General features: G+C 34.1%; 1 protein-coding gene across 1 annotated transcript in view; it reads right to left on the reverse strand.

Moving 5' to 3' along the window:
- Positions 1–625: 625 nt before the first annotated feature.
- The window catches only part of LOC113984071 (vacuolar protein sorting-associated protein 13A-like), a 32,042-nt gene continuing 11,690 nt past the window's right edge, over positions 626–20,977 (reverse strand). Inside the window, exons 14-23 of the mRNA XM_039379028.1 lie at positions 20,359–20,472; positions 19,847–19,922; positions 19,582–19,745; positions 19,168–19,213; positions 18,785–18,908; positions 17,724–17,838; positions 7,288–7,373; positions 6,534–6,657; positions 4,927–5,001; positions 626–3,620 (exon numbers count right to left, since the gene is read on the reverse strand). Of these exons, the coding sequence (XP_039234962.1) occupies positions 3,570–3,620; positions 4,927–5,001; positions 6,534–6,657; positions 7,288–7,373; positions 17,724–17,838; positions 18,785–18,908; positions 19,168–19,213; positions 19,582–19,745; positions 19,847–19,922; positions 20,359–20,472 (975 nt within the window). The 3' untranslated portion in view covers positions 626–3,569. The remainder of the gene's footprint in view (positions 3,621–4,926; positions 5,002–6,533; positions 6,658–7,287; positions 7,374–17,723; positions 17,839–18,784; positions 18,909–19,167; positions 19,214–19,581; positions 19,746–19,846; positions 19,923–20,358; positions 20,473–20,977) is intronic.

The raw sequence follows: 20,977 nt of genomic DNA on the forward strand, positions 1-20,977 counted from the left end.
TAAAGGGGTACTTCAAAGTAAGAGAGCTGGTAGGGAACTACTAAGGGCACGTAGTGACAGGACAAGGGGGAATCCCTTCAAACTGAAGGAGGGCAGGTTCAGATTAGATTCTAGAGAGAAATTCCTTCCTGTGAGTGTGGTGAGGCATTGGAACAAGTTGGCCAGAGTAGTTGTCAATGCCTCTTCCCTGGAGTTGTTTAAGGTCAGGTTGGATGGGGCTTTAAACAACCTGGTCTAGTAGATGGTTACCCTGCACACAGCAGAGGGGTTGGAATTAGGTGATCTGTAAGGTGCCTTCCAACACAAAACCAGTCTATGCTTCTATAATTTGGCATCATCATCTTTGTTTTTTCAATGCAGCAACAGAAGAAAAAAACCACAACCAACAAAACAATGTTAAAAGAAGCTTATACATGTTAATCCAGTTATTAAAACCTTGTCTTCACAATAAGCCAAAGGGAAATTCTAAAGTCTATAATTCTATTTTCACTGAGATGGTTACAACAGAAGTTTGACCATTAGTTCTCAGAGACAGGATGTGACTTGACCTGCAAGATTCTGAGTAATGGTATTACTTGTTAATTAAAGCAGTATATAAAGAAAACAAATAATAATTACATTTCAGTAAAATAAAATTCAGTTTCACTTTATTCAAGATGAAGAAGAGGTTGAGGGGGGGAAGGCAGTGTGGAAACCAAGAGAGCCATGCCATGAAAGCCATGCAGCTGAACAAAAAGAGATGCAACAACTAGATTTATGAAAGTTTCAGCAGTTTCTTAAAGGTAGTTCTAACCCTTAGCAAATTGAGAACCCAAGTGACATTTTTCAAATTTATTAAATTTACGTAACAGTAATCTAGAAGAGAAACTGTTCTTCAGCATTTCAGTGAAGGCCATGATAATACTTTAAACACCACAGTGGACAGAACTGAATGCCTACATTTTAATATTTATTTAGATCCCCTTTTGTAATTGCATACACACTTCCAATAAAAATTAATATACCTATTCTGCCTTCATGAAAAAAATATGCATATTGCAATGAGGAATGAGGCACAGCAGAGTGGACATCTCAAACAACTTGCAGTAATCCAGAAAATTACACAATGGCACAAGTTTGAATACCTTTCTCTTTGCCCTGGGATGATATATAGTTAAAAGTGACAACTGGTGTTTGCTAAGAAATGGTAAAATCCACTCACGACTGTATGGAGAAAGTTTAAGGAAAAAAACCAATTTACTGACTAGAATAGGGAAATACAAAAAACACACTGACTAGAACAGGGAACTATAGAAAATCATGCTGTCATTACAAGTGGAAACAAAGTGGGAGGAAAGGTCCCACATTGACTTCTGAACATTTCAGCTCTTGTGTTAAGGCTTTCAGTGAGCATAGAAGATCAAAATATTTTATACTCTATAAGAAAAATGCAATTTGGGGTGAATTCTTATTTTTTCCAAAACATGAGCTGCTTAACCACAAATATGCATATTTAAAATAATTTTTTCAACATTAATGATTAAATTACTCAAATATTATTGAAGAGCCAGATGAGATTTGAGAATCAGTGTTTGTTGATAAAATAAATGTAAGAAATACTAAAACAGAGACAGAAGAAAATACATAGAATCAGGTAAACTGAAAAGCTACACAAATGGAAACGTACAAAGTACACACAAGAGGTATTGTAAATGAAAGTTGCAGCAAATACTCTGTAAATGAGATGGAGCTCGCTTAGCCCTGTAGGGCCATCCATCTAAGAGAAGGTCACTCTAATTAACCCTACATCATGAGGACCTCGCTGCCACCGTCCAAGCTCGCTCGGCCCTGGCAGATGAACCTCAGGATTAAAGGGTGGGCCCAGTTCCATGCACACTGCGTCTCACCTAAAAAATCCACTGCGCAGGCTCGACTCTGTAAATGCTGGGGATAGGGAAGAGACCACAAACTAATCAAGAAAATAATGAGGCTGTTAATTGAACAATCATATATAAGATGAAAATGACAGATTATAAACAAATGACAGATAGAGAATGGTACTCAGGGCATTTAAGAACACTACTTATCTAAGGCAAAGTACATAAGTTTGGCATGATAACCTGAGTTCATACTCTTGGTACGTGCTTGGTGTACAAACAAGTGGAGTAACACAATCATTGTAATATTTTGGAATTATCTTATTTTGTTTCAATTTACAGGGAAAATTGCAAGATTACATGTATTTTGTAACCCACTAAATGGTTACTCAACACCAGTGGCAAGACTTACAGTACATTAAAGATCTGCAACTATAGGTTAGCATGCTAGTTGTTTAAGATTTTACAATAATGGAACCATTTGGATATCTCAAGCTTCAGAATTCTATCCTGTAGCTATAAATATTGTAAACTATTGTTTAGAAATCATACTTTGGCAGCAGGTACTTTCTATACATACCAGATGTTTTGCAGACTTTGATATTGGAATTCATGGAAGCCTTCATGTAACACTGTACTGCTTCATGTACTTTCTATATCAACTGCAGTAAATAGCCATTCAACAACACTATGACTACTACATCTAAGAAACAAATAGAATTGCAGACATTCAAACTATCAAAATTCTGCTGTCTGGGTACAAAACAAAACAGTTTCATTGGGTAAGAAAAGTTGATATAAGCAACTGTGACATATTATATTTATTATTTAATATAAATCTGACTTCATTAGTCACTTGCTTAGCACACAATATTGCGTAGTTCAAGGCATTTATTTTTGGTATGCAACAGTGCACTTATAACCCCATCAACTCCTCCTTGATTTGCAAGACTGTAAGTAACTTCTATTTAAAATAATAGGCTTTTATGATTATTTTTTAGTGCAGAGAAATATTAATTCTCCCCACTACACATTTTTGTAAACTGTTATATTTTCTGTGAGTACAGAGGTGCTGCAACATTGCCTTAGCTAGAATATAAAAAAGTTTACACTAAAAGCAGTACTGTGTTGTAAATCAATCATGACCTGGTCCATTCATTTGCAAAAAGAAAATAATATTGTCAAATAAGCAGCCCCTCCTGTGATCACCTAAATTCAACTTCTTTGATCAGTAGCCTCCTTCCTATATTTTGGGTTGTAACACTAATGAATAACATTTCCTTTGAGAAAGAAATTTGTATTTCAAAACAGCCCCAAGACATAAATTAAGTATTGATTTTCAGAATCAAAACTGAAACATTTGCTCTGAATAGTATCATAAGAATTATTCCAGAGTTCAATTTCAATATCAAATGTTAAGACTAATTCACTTTATGCTGCTTATATAAAAAAATGAAATTTGGAATCTTATCTTAAAAAAAGCTGGAAAACCAAGCCCAAACTTGGCAAAATCTTTTCATCATTAGGTATTTTTTTAACTTAACATCATCTAGTTCTGTGATATAGCCATAGACTGTTGTGACCATAACAAACAATTCGATAAATATTCCTTCCTTCTTGTTTTTGTTTTTGTTGCTGATATTCAAATAGTTCTGCTTTTTAAAGAGGAATTAAAAGGTAGCCGTTCTTCATATCTTGGTGTTTTTCCATTCATTACAATTTTGGTTGATTCTCTCTCACTTCTTCCAGTTTAGAAAGGATCCACTGTGTGAAGAAAAAGAAACAATAAAAGTCTTTCCGCGGTAAAAAGCAATGAGACAGAAATCTAGAGTAGGACAAAAGGACTGCCATAAGAATTGTTCATAATATTTTGCAGGAAGATGAGTAGATTATTACAAATCAGAATCAGATTCTACCCCCTCATATTGACAGACCACTTAGTTGGTTTTGCTGGATTCCTGAGCCTTTCTAGGAAAATACACAAACTAGTATTTTTATGAAAAGTGTACTCAATTTTTTCAGCTTTCTTTTCCTTACTTAAGACTTATGGTATACGTAATATGATGTGCTAATTTGACTTTTAGTATTGTTCCTGATTTAGCTGAGGCATAGACAGGATCCCCTTCCCAGAAAGACTACTGGACCTCAACACTGCCTGTCCCTGTTCCACCACAGCCAAAAAGAAAAAAAAAAAAAACAAAACAAAACAAAAAAAGAGAACCTCAGTACCTCCAAAGATTACAGGCAAGTCAAATTCAACATGAGGCCCCTACCTTTCTAAAGTAAGAGTCAAGTGTTATCATTCAGCTGTGGTTAGAAATTACCTCCGTGAAGAAAAAGGCAACTTAAATTGATGAGAAGGTGCAAAAGCAACTTAAACTAATGACAGGATGCAACTTCCACAACCTGTTTCAAATCATGATCCCAAGGAACCATGTCCCACTGGAATATATACAAGACTAATTTATGGTTTGTGAAAATTATTAGCTGCACTAATAAAAACAAGGCAGGACCTTCACAACTCATAATTCTGGTAGCAGACCTGAAACACTCCTACTTCTCCATTGTAGTCAAAACTAATGATGTCAAAATGAACAGAAAATGTATATAATAATAGCAGCAATATCATATATCAAATACAGAATTTGTATTTTTATTAAGGATTTTCTTAATTCTTTAACCAAAACTGCATTTTGAGGAACTGAGCAATAATTCCCTTCCCAACCCCTGGAATAAAACTAAGAGTAATTTACCAAATATTTTTGTTCTATTAAAATGTACTATTTTAATTCACATCCTAGATTGTTTAGTTTCTGTTAGTAGTACTGTTAAATCAGTCTTTAGACAGATAGTTATAATTCCAAAGATTTACGTACGGACAAGTTTGATGTTGAAACTGATTATTTTTGAAATTCAGTACTGAATAGGTCATTGCTATTTCCATCTCTATAATGCATATGTGGAAATTACTGAATTTTAAATATATATAGCAGTTTCAGGTTAAGAATATTTGTTTCACTTTTTAAGCCAAATTTAGCACAGCATAATTTTAATAGTATTTTGACTTTACCTTAGCATCCTCTGGACTTCTAAAATTAATAATTTTTCCAAATTCTTTGGCATGGAACACTGACTTAACTCGTTCCTAAAAAAGACCCCAAAACAGTAATTCAGAATTGAAGTTAAGTTTCTTCACACTTTAAGACTAAGAAGTCATTTACTATTAATACAGATATGATGGTTCAGACAGCCACGTGTACCCATTACGCTAACCTGAGTATGTTTGCATTGCATGCACATACCCTGAGAAACATAATTTTCTGCATGAAAGCACAGTGGAGTGGAACACTCCAGCAGTAACAGACTTCTCTTTTTACCATGGAGTCCCTGGAGAAGGGACTATCAAGTGTGTAGGAATGGAAGGCAGATAATGGAGTATGTGCGGTAACAAAATCCATTACTCCCTAAGGTTTTAATTTTTCATTCTTTCTAAGTCATTTCTTGAGTGGGCATTCCACCAATACTGACTTGGAAGTAGTGGTCTTAGGTAGTGAAAACAGCAACTTTGGCTGCATAAAGAAAAACATAAGGAGTTATTTGCAAAATACAGTTTTCAACCACAGATTTCAGTAAAGACATACTGCAGACATGTTAATGGATTCTGAAATGACTACTGTGTAGGGGTAAAGATGGATATGTTATTCAGCATTGTCTGAAATGGCAGAAATGCTAAGAATTATTTCATCCTGTAAAAGTTCACTTGCAGTCAGAAATCCAGTTTGGAGGATTCCAAACCAATTTGGCTCTGCCTTTCATGCTCTCTGCAATAGAAACAAATAATCTGAGTGAAAAACTGATCTACTTTGTACACTGTCAAGACTGTCCTGACAACCAATATGTGTAATTACACACGTGAAGCTTATTAAAAACAGAAACAAAACCTGTCAGGTAAATTTATTGATTGAAATTAAATTCAGTTACCATTCAACAAGAATGTAAGAAATATTTTTAAGGAACTGCCTCTGTAAGTACACTCAGTCATTGGTGGTCATCTTTCTCCTTCTGTCTTTTGCAATTCTACCAGGGAAAGAATGTTTTAGGATTTTTTTCAAAGGAATAATTGAAACTAAGAGTAACATTCTTCAACTTGTATTGAAAGGGATAGATATATGTCACCATGGGTTTTTTTTAAGATATGGAAACCTTACTGTATTTTTGAAGAATTTGATTACTAGCAAATGAAAAAAAAATCTTTGAAGCATAGCACATGCCATGGATTGCTCTACTCTATTTGCATAGGATTGCAACAAGTTAGAAGTCCACATATTGGCATATTTCCACAGTGTCAGAGAGTATAATAAAAATATTCTGCAATCTTCTGAGCCTTTTGTCATATCACCATTTTCCAAACTATGAATACTTCATGAATTGGTGCATACCAACAAAAAATTCCCAGGGCTCAAGGAATTTCACCTGCAAACAGTAAGTCACCATTCTGCTTAGAAGAGTCAGAAGCTAGTTATCTGAGTTTGCCCATGCCAAATTTCAACTCCCTTCTCTGAGTGTATCTCAACTACAAAAGAGACCAAGAATTCAAAGGAGAGAGAGTAGAAATTCAATTTTATAAGCAGTTAACACAAAAAAAAAAAAAACAAAAACATGGCAAGGTTAATGTACCTTGGCTTCAATGCGCAATCTTCGACCATCAACAATGAATGGTTCTTTGGTAAATTCATCGTAAGTGTATTGCCATTCACATATCAGCTGTCCAAATGTCCCTTTTGTCACAAATAACACGCCACTAGGCAACAGAAAAGTAATGATTTAAAAATTATTGTAAAAATACTTAAAAGTTATCATGTTACCCTTGCTCTAGTGAATTCATTTGCTGTTGCAAAACAGTTCTCATATAATGATCTATAACAACCATACAGCACACTTTCCAAAAGAGTCAATTTTGAACCTTCCTCTTACTTACTTAAAATGCTCTCTTTCAGAGCAAAACTGTAACACTGCTTCAAGTTGTATTTTTACAAAAAGTTGTACATACATTTTTTTGAGAAGAATGCCTGATACTCCACTATTAGATGTTGACTCTGCTTTGGTATTATCCTTTTTTCCTGCATTATGCCAATTTATAAGTGAACCCCACAGTTCAGTTGACTTCACCGTAACCAGGTTTATAACAAATCCTTCTCAGCTAAAGAAATCATAAAGCCAACATTCCCTTCTTAAATAGGAGAGAAATAACACTCAATGCTTTTCTGCTGTACAATGCCACAGCTGAAGATAATTAAGAGCACATTAGGCATGCCTTTCCAATTATTTTATCTACATAAATGACAGCGCTGTTACTGATCAGCAATTATCAAGGTATGTACATTTTAATGATTGTTTTAAGTACATATTATTCAAAGTTAAAACTGTTTACCTTTTGGTTACCATTAACAGATCTGTACTGTTGACCATAGCATGTGCAATATATCTGAGTTTTGCAAATCTTCCATTTTCAATTGTCTAGAAGAGATAAAAGTTTTATAGCTTTGAATATGCTAGTAAATTAATGTACTAATTTTGTGCTTAAAATGTATTTATGCTCCAAAAGTATAAATTATAACAAAATGCAATGGACATACTTTTAAAATAAAAGGCTACTTTCATACAGTCAGAACATAACTAACAGATCTGTGACAGCTACTATTCATAATTATGTAGAATTACATGGTTCCTGTTAATACAGCTATGCAAATAAAAATCAATCCTAACCAAAACTGGCAAAGAAAAATATAATTTCTCAAATCATTTCAGGACTCATTTTTTTACATATTTTTAATATACTCTGAACTTACGATAACTAATACAGTTGTGAGACAACAAATGATAAGGATTCTTTTACTGATTTATGCTAAGTCACTTCCAAATCATTGAGTAATTAACTCCGAGAATAAATCTATGCCTAACTGTATATAAACCCCACTATCATGTAGACAGCAGAACTTACAATAATGCACTTAAGGTAATGCTTAGCATTCCTCCATATTCATTTGTTTTCCTGTGAACTTAACATTTTCCTACAATTGCTGCAAATACTGTAGCAGAATATTTTTTAATGGGTAATAAATTTTAAATATTGATGACAGCAGATTATTTTATAAAAACAGACACTCCCTGTAACTCTAACATGACTTGGCAAACATTGGATTTCTGATTTTCTGAGCTATGAGTGATTAAATTAGTGATTTAATTAATATTGATGCATCTTAATTGGGAATAGCAACATGACTGCTTGCATACTTCCCATCTTTTACAAATTGCAAGCAAAACTAGATTAGTATAAACCAGTATGATTCATTAAAGCCTTAACTACAAGCATATTCCTTCAGATATGTATGCCAAGATTTATAAACATGTAGATTAGTTATCAAAGCAGTTAAAATAGCAAAACCATTTAATAAGCGTTCATCAACACAGTAAAATAATAAAGACATCTAATTTGGTGTACCCTTCACATTTGGCTGCATGGATAATTCCACTTGCCCAAACACATATTTTGAAAATTATGTCTTCCCCAAACATGCTGTTTCTTTAGTGACTAAAATGCATGAATATTTGAGTAACAGGTTCCCCAGAAGAGAGCTTTCCAGAAAGCTCTTGGAAAGCTCAAATAATTTCTCTTTCCCCAGCTCTGCTGGGCTACAAAAATCACCGCTATTGATTATGTGCCTACTTACATAAGTCACCACTTGTATTTATTTCTACAAGAGTTAATGTCCAGTGCAGGGTGAATCCAGCAAGAAGAATGGCATAAGAAATGAGGAACTAAGGGCTTGGAAAAGTCGTTATTTTTTGTTATGTTTTTGGAAACTTCTTATTCAAGCTTTATCTAGGGGTTGCTATGCCTCTGAACTGAGTCTCTCTCTGCCTTTCATATTTAGGTCCAAGCTTCCACCTTATAAGGTAATAATCCTCTCTAAGCAAAAAATCCTCTCTAAGGTAGCCTCTACAACATTCCTGCACACAACACATTGGATGATTAGAAGACAGAGGAGGTTGTATGGACAGACAGCATGAGAAGGATACCTGATCCAGATACCAGGCTACTGGTCTAGGTCTATGTCCTCATGGATATAGACCACTCCCTAGTGGTCTAGCAAGTTTTTAGTGTCTAGCAATTTTCTAGTGGTCTAGCAACAGGGAAGCAGAGGAGAAAGCTGACAGGAATTTAAAGAAATAACGTGTGTGGAAAGAGCAAGGGTGCTCCAGCAAAGTTGAAAAATACACAGTTGAGTTTAACTGCAAGACACTGTGACAATGACATCAATTTCTCTTACTGACCAAACATACAAATATCGCACAGCATGACCAATATCTCTGTTCTATTATAAGCAAGTATAGGGGAGAAGCATTTAGCAACTTAGCCTTATTAGGATGGAGGGGATATCCCCTGTTCAAGAAGGTAAATTTCTTGTGCTTTGCATAGCATTGAGGTAAGTCTCTCAATCCAAATACAATCCAAATACTTAGGAGAGGGATGTTACCTCTTTTTGTCTTTTCCGTAGCTTGCTAGGTAATTTTCATCAAATCATGTCAACCCGCTGTAACTTACTTAGCTTACTGAAAATGAACTGAGAACTGTAAAAATTATTTTGGAAGTACAGTATTTAACTATCACACAGGTGACAATCCCAAGCAAAAGCTATTTAAATGTCCACCAAATTCCACAAAAAGAGTTTCATTCCACTAAGATTCCCAAACACGTGATTTGCGGAGCACAAAAAACATTGTTGGCATGAGCTAACTAGTCCTCGTTATCTATGAGTCAAAGATCATAAGCTCAGTTTATCTGTGTTGTATAGTTTTGTAGACAAAAGAAGTTAATTGGGAAATAAAGCACAAGAAAATATTGCACGGGCTATTTGCAGAGGGAACACTTGTATCCATACCAATGAAGAGCAGTAACTACTTCTAAATTTTCTGCCTTTGGATTTTTCTACCCTTCACTTACAGTCTTTATCCCTTTAAGCATTAGAGTTATACCCATGCATTGGGAAATGCATCAGAGGGATACATCAAGTTTCTGCTGATAATTCTTATAGCAAGGTCACAACTGCGCTCTGCTACCAAAGTGCCTTATACAGCTCGAACATAAAAGGATATACAATTGATCCCTCAATATAGATGCATAAATAGTTTTTAAAAATTTTATAGTCCTTAGCTAATGCCTGGAGAAAGACAGCAACTTGGATCACTGTTTGGTGATGCAAAACTATAAAAGTTAACATTGATCAACTATTAGTTTCACCATTGGAAAAAAAAACAAACTGTTTTTTTAAAACAATGTCTGTATTTCAAATTTTAAGCATTTTAATAACCTGATTAAGAGTATATATGAAGCTATTGGGAAAAAAAAAAGAGACACTCCAGCAGCTGTTACATGTGAAGTAACACAAGAACAGATCCCCTCCTTTGCAAATTCTTACCTGCAGTACAACTGCTTAGATGTCACTGCAATAATCTAAAAGCAAACATAATCATTTATGGATGGATAAGCAAATATGTTCAATGTCTTAAGTGGTATCCCTGCATTTGGAGAGATTCCTAATCACACTACATACTCCTAATTTAACAAGAAACAATCGCAGAGGGCTATGGCAAAGTTAGAAATGAAACAGAGCAGAATGTTAAGTAATAGTTCTAAAAAATACTAGTGTTATGTGTGATACTGAAGTCTGAATGCTTGATATCCTTCTTGAACTCATCTCAACTGAAACAGGATGTACAAAAATAGTGTAAAGGCTGTTACTACTTAAAAGTGGTTATAAATCTGCTGTTCTGTATGTTCAGGTTAACTTGAAGGTTTCAACTGAATTATATATTGACAGTGTATTTCCTTATGAACTGGCTACGGTATAAATGTGTGAGTTCTGAAAGCAATTCGCTGTTGTTGCTAGAAACTCCAACCCTGAATGCATCTTTCAGCTCAAATCATAAGGTAACTTCTTCAAAAGCTGTAGAATTACTGATTTCAGCAGGTTAACCTGCCATAATTACATATCCAGTCTTTCCCACAGAAACATTTAATAGTTCTAAGCAGTTCCCAGGTGACTTGTTAAATGTAGCTTGAATGTATGTGAAAAAAGGGGAAAACTGTTATAGAAATAAAGAGTAACACGTAAAACATTCTTTTTTTCTGCCTTAAAAAATTATCTCCTCATCCTTTATGAATAAGAACTGACATTTACCCTTTATTACCTATTTCCTCATTCCAGTTATCCCAATGTGCAGTGTCATTCTACAAAAAGCAAAGCTTTTGTCCATGATGTGTTAGTGTCTGAATTCAAGATTCCATTCAGCCATGTTGAACAGCAACTCTGAAACCAACATGGTTTTATTAAAATCAACAGAAATTTGCAGTCAAGATTAACATTTAAATCTAAGGCCACAGTATGCAGGACAATAAAAAGTAGGACAGCAGCTTTCTTTCAGTACACAAAATTCCTTCTTCACAGTAGGAATAAAAGTTGCCTAAGCTGACTAGCAGAATCATCTTGGTCAATTTTTGATCCAAATACACAAGAGAATTTCTTTGATAAGCTGAATGGAGAAACCATACTGATCCATACTTTCATTCTGATGACAATATCTAAAGGTTCTATTTCCTACCAATACAATCAAACCTCTTTGATTTGTAGCATTTGAAGCATGATTACTGCATCAGCAGGAAAATGGAAGAATATTGCATTTATGCTTCCATCACAATCAAGCTAAAATGAAACTGAGTCATGCAAGCTGTCATATTCTTCTGAAACAATTGGTGTTAGCTGGTTTCAGGCAGCTTCCCGGAAATATGTATGTCTTCTATTTGGGGTTGTGCAATGGCTATGTAATACTATCCAAATGTTGCGCATTTAGGTGGTGAGGATCCTGCTTCTTCCTTTAAACTAGACAGAGGAGGTTTTCCAAAGGAGGATGGATGACAGCCATGACTCACTTAAGGGAGTAGCAAACTAGATGGCATACATGAATGTCTGGCAAGAGTCAGGACAATGTCAAATAAAAATGAAATTAATTTGAACTTTGGAAAGAATTTCTCCCAGTAATTTTATGAAGTGAAACCCCAGTTTTATGGTACTTCATAATATGGATGTTTATGTTTGGATTTGAACCCAAGCTCAAGATGAGTGAGGGAAGGAGAGGAAGGAATAGTATGACACACTTTTCCTACTCCTCAGATGTTCTTCCTGGCAGACTGGAGTCTGAATACTGAGGGACAAATCACTTCAACATTCTACCATCTGATCTGAAGGTCCATAACCAAAAAAGGATCACTAAACCAGAAGCTGAAGACCTCCAATACAATAGGACATGGTACTGAAGCACAGCTTTGAAGGACTGTCTTCTCTATAAGCTTATACAGCAATCTCACACAACACAGTGAAAGTGTCCTCACAAACTCACACACTATAAAAGCAAATCAGAAATATTTTAAATTTATTTTGGTTCTGGGTAGACATTAAGCTGTGACACAGAGAACCACTGATTTCATGGTGCAACAGTTGATGACTTATCTTCATAAGCACAAAACTAGTCTTCCAGCTTTATTCCCTGGCAGGGCAAAGATCTGGCAGGTCTATAGCTTCTGTAAATGACTAATAATAGCAAACGCATATTAGATGATCACAGAAACTGTCTAAAGTATCCCCTTGCACTCGCTTAAGTCTGCAGAGCCTCTTGAAAAAATAAGACCACCACAGAACCCTGAACAAAAGGGATATACTGGATAACATCAGAGATAAAGCACACAGATTATTCACCTCAGCAAGGAGGAAACATATACATTCCACCTACTGTTACACAAGTCACTAAAAGAGGAAAACTGAACTCCTGAGAAAAGCTGAATTGCTGACTTGTTCTGTTGGCAACTGTTGCAGGCAAGGGCAGAAAATTTAGCAATATGAGACAAAAGGATGGCACAGTAATGGACTTCAAACTCAATTCAGCAGTGAAAAAGGGGTGGGTGGGGGAAATCGTGCAGCCAAAAGTTAAATTGTTAAAACACATTAAATTGAATGAAAGAACCAAAATTGAAAAAAATTGTCTCCATTTTTGGTGTTACTTCAAATCCCTAATGAAAATAATCTCTACATGGTTTTTTGGTTGGTTGGTTGGTTTGGTTTTGAGCTGGTTTAGCTATTAGTTTTCATAGCTTTTCATTCCATGACCTAGAGAGAAATTAAATACTAATATCCCAGGTTATACAAGTTTTTGTTATCCCAAAGCCCCAAATCTAAATTATTTATTTTTTCAATGTATATTCAGAGAAGTCTAGACTCAAGTGAGAAACAAATAAAATACTTGTATAAAATGAATATTTTTTTTAATTAACATAAAAACTTCAAAAACACAACTATATTCCATCAAAGAGACAGAATAAAGTAAAGAATTGTATTTGCCAACTACACTAGCAATTTTTTCTACTCTTTTGTTGGGTTGTTTTTTGGTTTTTTTTTTTTTAGTTAGCATTCTACAACATTTGGATCTACTGAGTAAAGAAAGGACTCTGCAGTTATACTGCAGTGTAACTTGAATTAGCAATACCTGACCCGGGAGTACTACCATTTGTGCTAAATTTTACTTCCTCGTTCTGCAAAAATTAGTAGAACTTTAAGATAAAAAATTTTTAAAGTTAGGTCAACTTTTAGTCAAAAAAATTATTAAAATAATTACATTTCTAAAACTGTTTTAGAACGAGGAAGAAATATGTTTTTTTATAAAATTGACATGCATTGTCTAGAAAGACTGGTTATTACAGAAGAAAAACAATTTTATAGGTTAAAAAAAAAAATCGCACTAAAACAGCACAAAAGAGAAGGAAATGTTAGGTACCATTATTCCAAATTCTCAAAATCCAATAAAGTTAATAAAATGTCACAGTAACCTTTCCTTAAAGTTGTATCTAACAATTTCCTCAACTTTTAGACATGATGTGTCTTTTTTCAGGATTGAAGATCAAAATGATTTCCTATGTTCCTCAAAGAAATATGAAAGATCCAGTTGTACCCGAAACATTTAAAATCCTTCCCACTATGTTTCAGGCAGTAACACACTGCAATACAGTCTTTCATCTATTTCTGCAAGGCATCCTTTTGAGGTGACAATATTGCAGAACAAATAGAGACACATGGCCTGTAGCATCAGTAATTTCAGCTAAAACCAGCTCTCAAATTTAGTTGTCCCCTCTTTCATCTGTGAGATTAAAGGCAAAGGGTAATTGCCCAAGAGATCAGACTGTACAGCAGGTTTTGAATGCACAGAGACAGAATAAGCAGTCTTAATGCTTTTTAATGGTTCTTCCCTCAGCATTTTGATAACTGGAAGCCAACAGACAATGAACAAAATGACATTACTTCGGTAAATATGCAAACATTTCAGAAGCTCTTATTGCTTTAGAGCAATTCTAACTGTTCAGATGTTGGCAGAATTAATTATCACTACAATACTTAATGATACAGAAATATCTGCTGCCAGTTGTCTTTAAAGAGCAACACAAATTTAAATTTAGTAATGAACCACAAAAAAGAATGAGAAAACTGTGCAAGCATTCCAGTGAATACAGAATAAATAATCTTTTAAAGAAACAAGTAACTTTGTTTGTAAAGAAACAAGTATTTTGTAGAATTTATAATATAGAATTGTAGTGGATGAGTGTTCCCTGCCACCTCCCATATCTAGGTAAATAAAAAACTAAATACTTTTGCATGTTACATATGTTTTCCTACACAAAGTCTTGTAAAAATACTGGTATTTTTTTCCATCTGTCTGATTTTTACATGGTGTTTAGTTCTGGGGTGGATTTTTTACCTTTCTGTTCCTATGAAACCAAAACCAATTTATAGTCAGAATAAAAAAAATAACTAAATAACATTATTTCACACCTTTAACGATACCACAACACACACAAAATATTTAAAAATTATGGTAAAACAAATTATAAATGAAAAATTAAAGTTTTATGTTAAATGTTCCTTGCAAAATGTATGTATGTTATTTTTTAAATACCTTCATAAGCCATTTAGTGTTTTCACATTATCTAGTTCCAGAAAACATGAAAAACAATGTTGGAACAGAACAGATGAATCCGTTTTAGATATACTTTAGACATGTTTATTTTTAAAAGAAAAGCAGACAAAATACTTCTGAAATATTTGAATAAAACAGTCAAAGAGCATTTAAATACCAATAATTCAAACTCAGTAAAGTTTTACTAAACACATTTAAAAGCAATCCAACTACTAAATTATAAATAAACCCTCTCAAACACTTTTTTAAATGCAAAAACATTAAACACAGTTGATAGAAATACATCTGGAAATAAACTCTTAAGTCACAGTATCACTTATTTCTTCATATTATTCAATACTGTTTTACCTAATGTAGAGTTTTATCTGTAAGACTTTTTATTACATTCTTTGCTCCTTTGCCTAGCACTCATCACCATACAGTTTATTATCCCCACATTTTTATTCACAGTTTTAAAAATAAGAATTTAGTAGCACAGAATCCCAACACTCTGTGGGAATTATAGCAGCAACATTTAAAGGTTAAAGGTCAAAGGAATGTGACAAAGGCCATATATATCTGTAACAATCCACATCCACATTATCCTAACTGTCATCATCATCACTACTATTGTGAGTCATAGTCCACTCTTTGTAGGCCTGTCTTTTCTGAAAGCATGGTAAGGGAAGAAGAAAGCAGAAGTATTAGTTTAGAAGTAATGATTTGTCCAGAAAGTTTGTTAATTAAAGCAAAATAAAATCCCAGAAAACAAAGAAATTCTGAAGTGACATCCTAGTTTAGGATGCAGTATGAGCGCATGAAATAACCTATATCCTATTTCCTTTAATCAGCATATTCAATCTCTAAATTGCTAAAAGAAGTTTTACTCTAACCTAACCCTGTAATCTGTTGAAAAGCTACAATACAGTGACTGAAGTGGGACCAGTTACCAGACCTTTATGCAAAGAAACAATGCAAAAGGGAAGAATAATTATTTTCCCCATAAGAAAATACTACTCTATTCAAACTGTTTCAAATAGGGAACATGCAATCCACTGAGTTCCATGCAAAACAAAGTAACAGCTCTGGAACCACAAACATTAAGAATCAAAAACATTAGTATGCTTGAGAGTTAAATTAAGATTAAGACACCAAACATCCTATAGCAGAATTTAATGTGTGGGAAAAAACAATACTACTTTCTGATCTGACTGTCTACAGGGAGAATTATAACCCTGCATGGAGCTTTGAAAACATTTCTTCAAGAGCAGTTGGAACCATACTAGTGAAAACTGATATGAAACAACAATTTTTCAAGTTCAGTTATTTTCAAATGGTGGCTACCATCACAAAATATAAAAGAGAACACACAGGGCCGTGTTTTAATGTTTTTGTAAGTTAGATAATGGAAGGTGGTGGTACTGTACTCGACCATACAACACCGAAAAATTAGAATTACGTATTATATTGCAAAATTTTGTAAAGGTTTCTCAGGAAAAAAAAACAAAATACAAACATGTACAAATTTAAGAAGGAAAAGCAGTGTACAGTAATGAGACAAGTCTGCACATTAGAGTTGACTCTGTTGTTTGTGAGCCTTTGTTTTAGTGGTACACTTTAAAACAGAAAAGAGGATGCTTTGAAATTTATTTTCTTACCAAAACCAAAAAGATTAGTAACAAATTTATGCCGTTCATCAGTAGTAGTTTCTAACTATCCTCTAGTTAAGGCAAAACTGCTTTATGGCACTAGCTTTAAATTGGAGAGCACAAGTTAAAGCTACCTCCTTAGAAGAAAGGCAGAGGCATAATATTATCAAAGACCTTTCATAGTCTGCTGAACTAGATCACCAGTGAACGGTATAGTGAACACAGCTAAGGTGCTACAAATAGGGCAGTCCTCTTCCACCAGAAATGAGAGACAAACTGATGAAATGCAGAAGAAACAAAAACAAGAGTGGAACTTGACATAAAACAAACAGCTATGGCAGTACTCAAAGTGAGTCAAAATGCTCTTCCAAACGCTACTTCATTCTTACCTACTTCTCCTAAAAGGTTATTTCTGTATGACATTTTCATGGCACACTGTGAATCCTTTTATGTGTATTTTTAAAATTCTGTTTAGATTCAGGCAATCAATAATTACTGCTTTATTTCTTATGCCTGAACATTTCTAAAAAGCAGAGGAAAAAACAAACTCTGTAAGCTGTGTGTGTCACAATTGAAATTATTTCTCAAATTTCCTTAAGAGGCAGATGAATCATTAAAGAATAACTGCTGCTTAGCATGTTCTTCATGCAAACAGTATTCCACTTCAGAACTGTTTAGGTTCTTTCATGGTTTTAGTATGACACAAGTACAGCTATTCCCAGGTTCTTTAAAATGTTGTTTTACATAAAATTGAGATTTAAAAGTCACTGTTTAAAATATGTATTGTAAAATTACTGAAAAAGTATCTGTACTTATCATCGCTGTTTATAAAAAAATGAAATTTAAAGGCATAAAACTTTTTAATTGCACATTTAAACTTTGTTCTTCTTTCAAAATGCACTGTATCTTGCACAAACTGCTATAGATATACTGATAGACACTATGGTGTCTTCCTCAAGAGTTGTATCACAGCAGCAAGTGTATCACAGTTGTATCCCTAAAGTGGGCATACGCCTAAGAAATTAAATGAAACTTCTTGACTATTGAGTTACTAGGTATGGGCAGACTGGGAATTTAGGAAATGGGAAATTCTAAAATATTTATTTTAATGTAAGATGAGTTTAAATGTATGTCAATCTATCTCTCATTTTTCCTTCACCTGTAACATTTGACTTCCAGTTCCATCTCTTAATCTGTAAGGTCTAATAACTCCATCTTCACCAAAGAAGCGAGGTGGGCGCAGGCTTATCACATCATCTGATGAATCTGCAACTCTGACAATAAAACAGATTACTTCAGATATGTATCAATATCTCTACTCAGCTATAATATTTAGCTAAGGCTCTAAATTATTTCATATACAAATTAAACTCAAGTCCTAGTACAGCAACTGTTATTGTCTATATATGTACTTCTGCAAAGAAGTAGACATCCTGTGAAAGAGTAACAGACTCAGAAATCTGTTTCAGAGAATCATTATTAGCAAACTAGATGGCACAGGACAGCACATGCCTGTAATACGTAATTAGTGTCTAAGCATTGTACTTCAAATCTTCAAAATTAAAGACAACTGTAAAATACAGAACTTCCACTCTGATATGTTTCTTGCATTTCTCTGCTAAAGAGTTTAAAGTGGAAAACAAAAGAGACTGGCACTCTTATGGTAGCAAAAGTGACCTAACTCACTAAGAACAGAGCCATTGAACTGCCGTATTCAGACAAAGTTACTAAATGCCTCCTCAAAACTGTTTCCTACTTCTTTATACATTACAGTGTGAGATAATCTTCAGCAATGAATTCATTAAAGTGAGAATACCAAGTATTCAAATGCAGTCTTAACACAGTTCTCAGTCTGAACGACCATGACAGATCCTAGCATAATCTGGTGGTCTTGGAACTCATCTCATACAATAGTAATAATATATAAAGTAACTTTAGATTCATCTGAGAAGTCTTTTTTATCTCCTTATTTTGGGTAGAAGTTAAAAATCAGCAATTGAAGGAAATCCAATCATGAAGGCTTTTAAAACTAGTTTTTCAGTAATGCGAGAAATACCTGAGATTTGTGGCTATTTTTTAAATGCTGTCAACTGTGTATTTTGTTAAAGAGCCACCTATTTATTATGTAAATAACACAGAAGTGATAGGAAGACACAATGTACTACTGGTACTACTGTCTGTTTCATGCCATATGTTATCCTGTAGACTTATTTTACTTACTTTTTAATACCCTGAAATGTGCTGCTTGCCATGTCTATGATTCCACCAGTAGGCCTAGCTACTGCTCCCACTAAGCCTTTTCCGACACCTTTGAAAAAACCAGCTGCTCCTTCTTCCTGAGCTCCTAAAAGCATTAAGAGCAATAAATCATTGTAAGACACTGAGTTTTTCTTACAATCGTAGCAAACTTTATTACTATTTAAATACAACTCTTATTTGATACACAACTACACAGTCTCCATCCGGAGTTCATATAAACAACAGGAATATAAAATCAGCAGGAATATAAAATCTGAGTTTTATATCTCAGACTTATAATATCTCATCAAATATGAAGAATTTACCATGATGTGAACAGTTAATGAAACAAGACCCAAACTTACCTCTTATTGGTTTTGTAACTATTCCTGTTATGCCACTGACAAAACCCTACCAAGATAAACAAAAGAGACATTACCAAAAGGCTTCCAGGTAATATTTTTCATTTTTAGCATTTTTCTTTCTATTTCATTGATGAATAGGCTCAAAGTACATGAGTTGGGAGTATTCTAAAATTCACTCCGAGCTAATAGAATTAGAGGCACATGCTTCACAATTTCTACCTTCTCTCCTACCCTCTTACATTTTTCTTTAAAACTATGACTCAATTGAGGCTATGTATTTGCAAAACCACAATTAAAACTTAACAAAAACCTAACTAACTAAAAAAAATTCAAAACTAACCACTCTGGTGACTACAACAAGCCCCTTGTTACTTTTGCCCACATAAAATTAATTGTATTTTTTTTCCTCCTTACAGAAACTAATCCTTTTCCACCACGAGTGATACCCTCTCTCAGACCAGTGGGCTGTTTATTCATAGCTTCTCTCCTTTTTTGCTGGTAATCCTCATCCATGGTTATTGCAGCTACTCCTTTTGCCATAGCACCTGTGATTCTTGAGGCAGCACCTGCTAATCCACCTATTGGAATACAAATCAAATTAAAATTCCAATGCAATTTACAAATACTCAACTCTATTGCTGACTATTAAGCAAACTACCATCACAATGCTGAAACTTACCAACAGCTCCCCCTACTAGTGCTTTAAGTCCTAGTGCCATTCCTTCTATAAATTCCTCAGGACCCTGGATGGCTCCCTATGAGAAAAAAAGTGACATATTTATGATAAGCTTCAAATAGTATGCATTATATATTTTTAAATCTTGCTTTTTTATTGGGATTTATATGCAACAAAGAGAACAAGAAGATAAGACTGAGCAAAAAGTGTGAAAGTGCCCACAAAAGCCCCTGTGAGAGAATGACAGACTATTTTAGAATACTAATTAATTTCCTGAATTCTGCTTATTTTAAGGTGAAGTAAAGTAAGAACCGTAAGGAACGGTCATTTGTGAGTTAAGTTAGATGGACTTCCCTCTCTTGATCTCACTTGAGTTTTCCAGGCACTTTCACTTGAAATGTTGAATTCTAAATCTAAATTTAAAACCTGAACAGGTATTAATATAGATTTTCAATACAATTCCTATCTATTTACTTCTACACTACATTTCATAAAAAGGCAGCAGAGATTTTTACCTGGTATGGTTCATAGAAGAATGCTTCTACTCCTTCAGACAAGCCTCTTATGAATCCGAAGGGATTACCCAAGACATCAAGGCCAAGAATAAGAACATACATCTGTTTAATAGCCTAAAATAAAGAGTTTTTAGTTAAATATTTCCTAAATTACACTGAAACAAAGGCAAACAGTGTAGTTTAGAAAACTACAGATTAGAAACAGTGAAAGAAACATTTGTTTAATATAAAAACCACAAAATTACTTGGAAAAGTAGTAGTTGTACTAAAATCAGTCAGTAAACCACACTAAGTCAGTCAAAGAAACAATAATACTTAAAAGCATTTCAGCAGTAACTGTTGTTAAAGTTACTGAGATTTTACAAAGCCAACATGTTACATAGATTTCTCTCATACAACAGGACAAACTATGGTCTCTTTGTATATGCTAAGAAAATTTTGTTGATAGTCGCTGCAAAATGTTGTAACTGCATCTATATGAAGTGTAATTTGTTCTAAAAAAAAAGGTTGCACGTCTCCTAAACGCCAAATTTTCCCCCTGTGAAAAGTAAGGGAAAGAGAACAAGAGATAACTCATTTCCCCAGTCAAAATACTGTATTGATTTTTTCTCCTTTAAAG

This window comes from Pipra filicauda, unplaced genomic scaffold (assembly GCF_003945595.2).
Source record: "Pipra filicauda isolate LSUMZ 115617 unplaced genomic scaffold, ASM394559v2 scaffold153_size1761393_pilon, whole genome shotgun sequence".
Lineage (NCBI taxonomy): Eukaryota > Metazoa > Chordata > Aves > Passeriformes > Pipridae > Pipra > Pipra filicauda.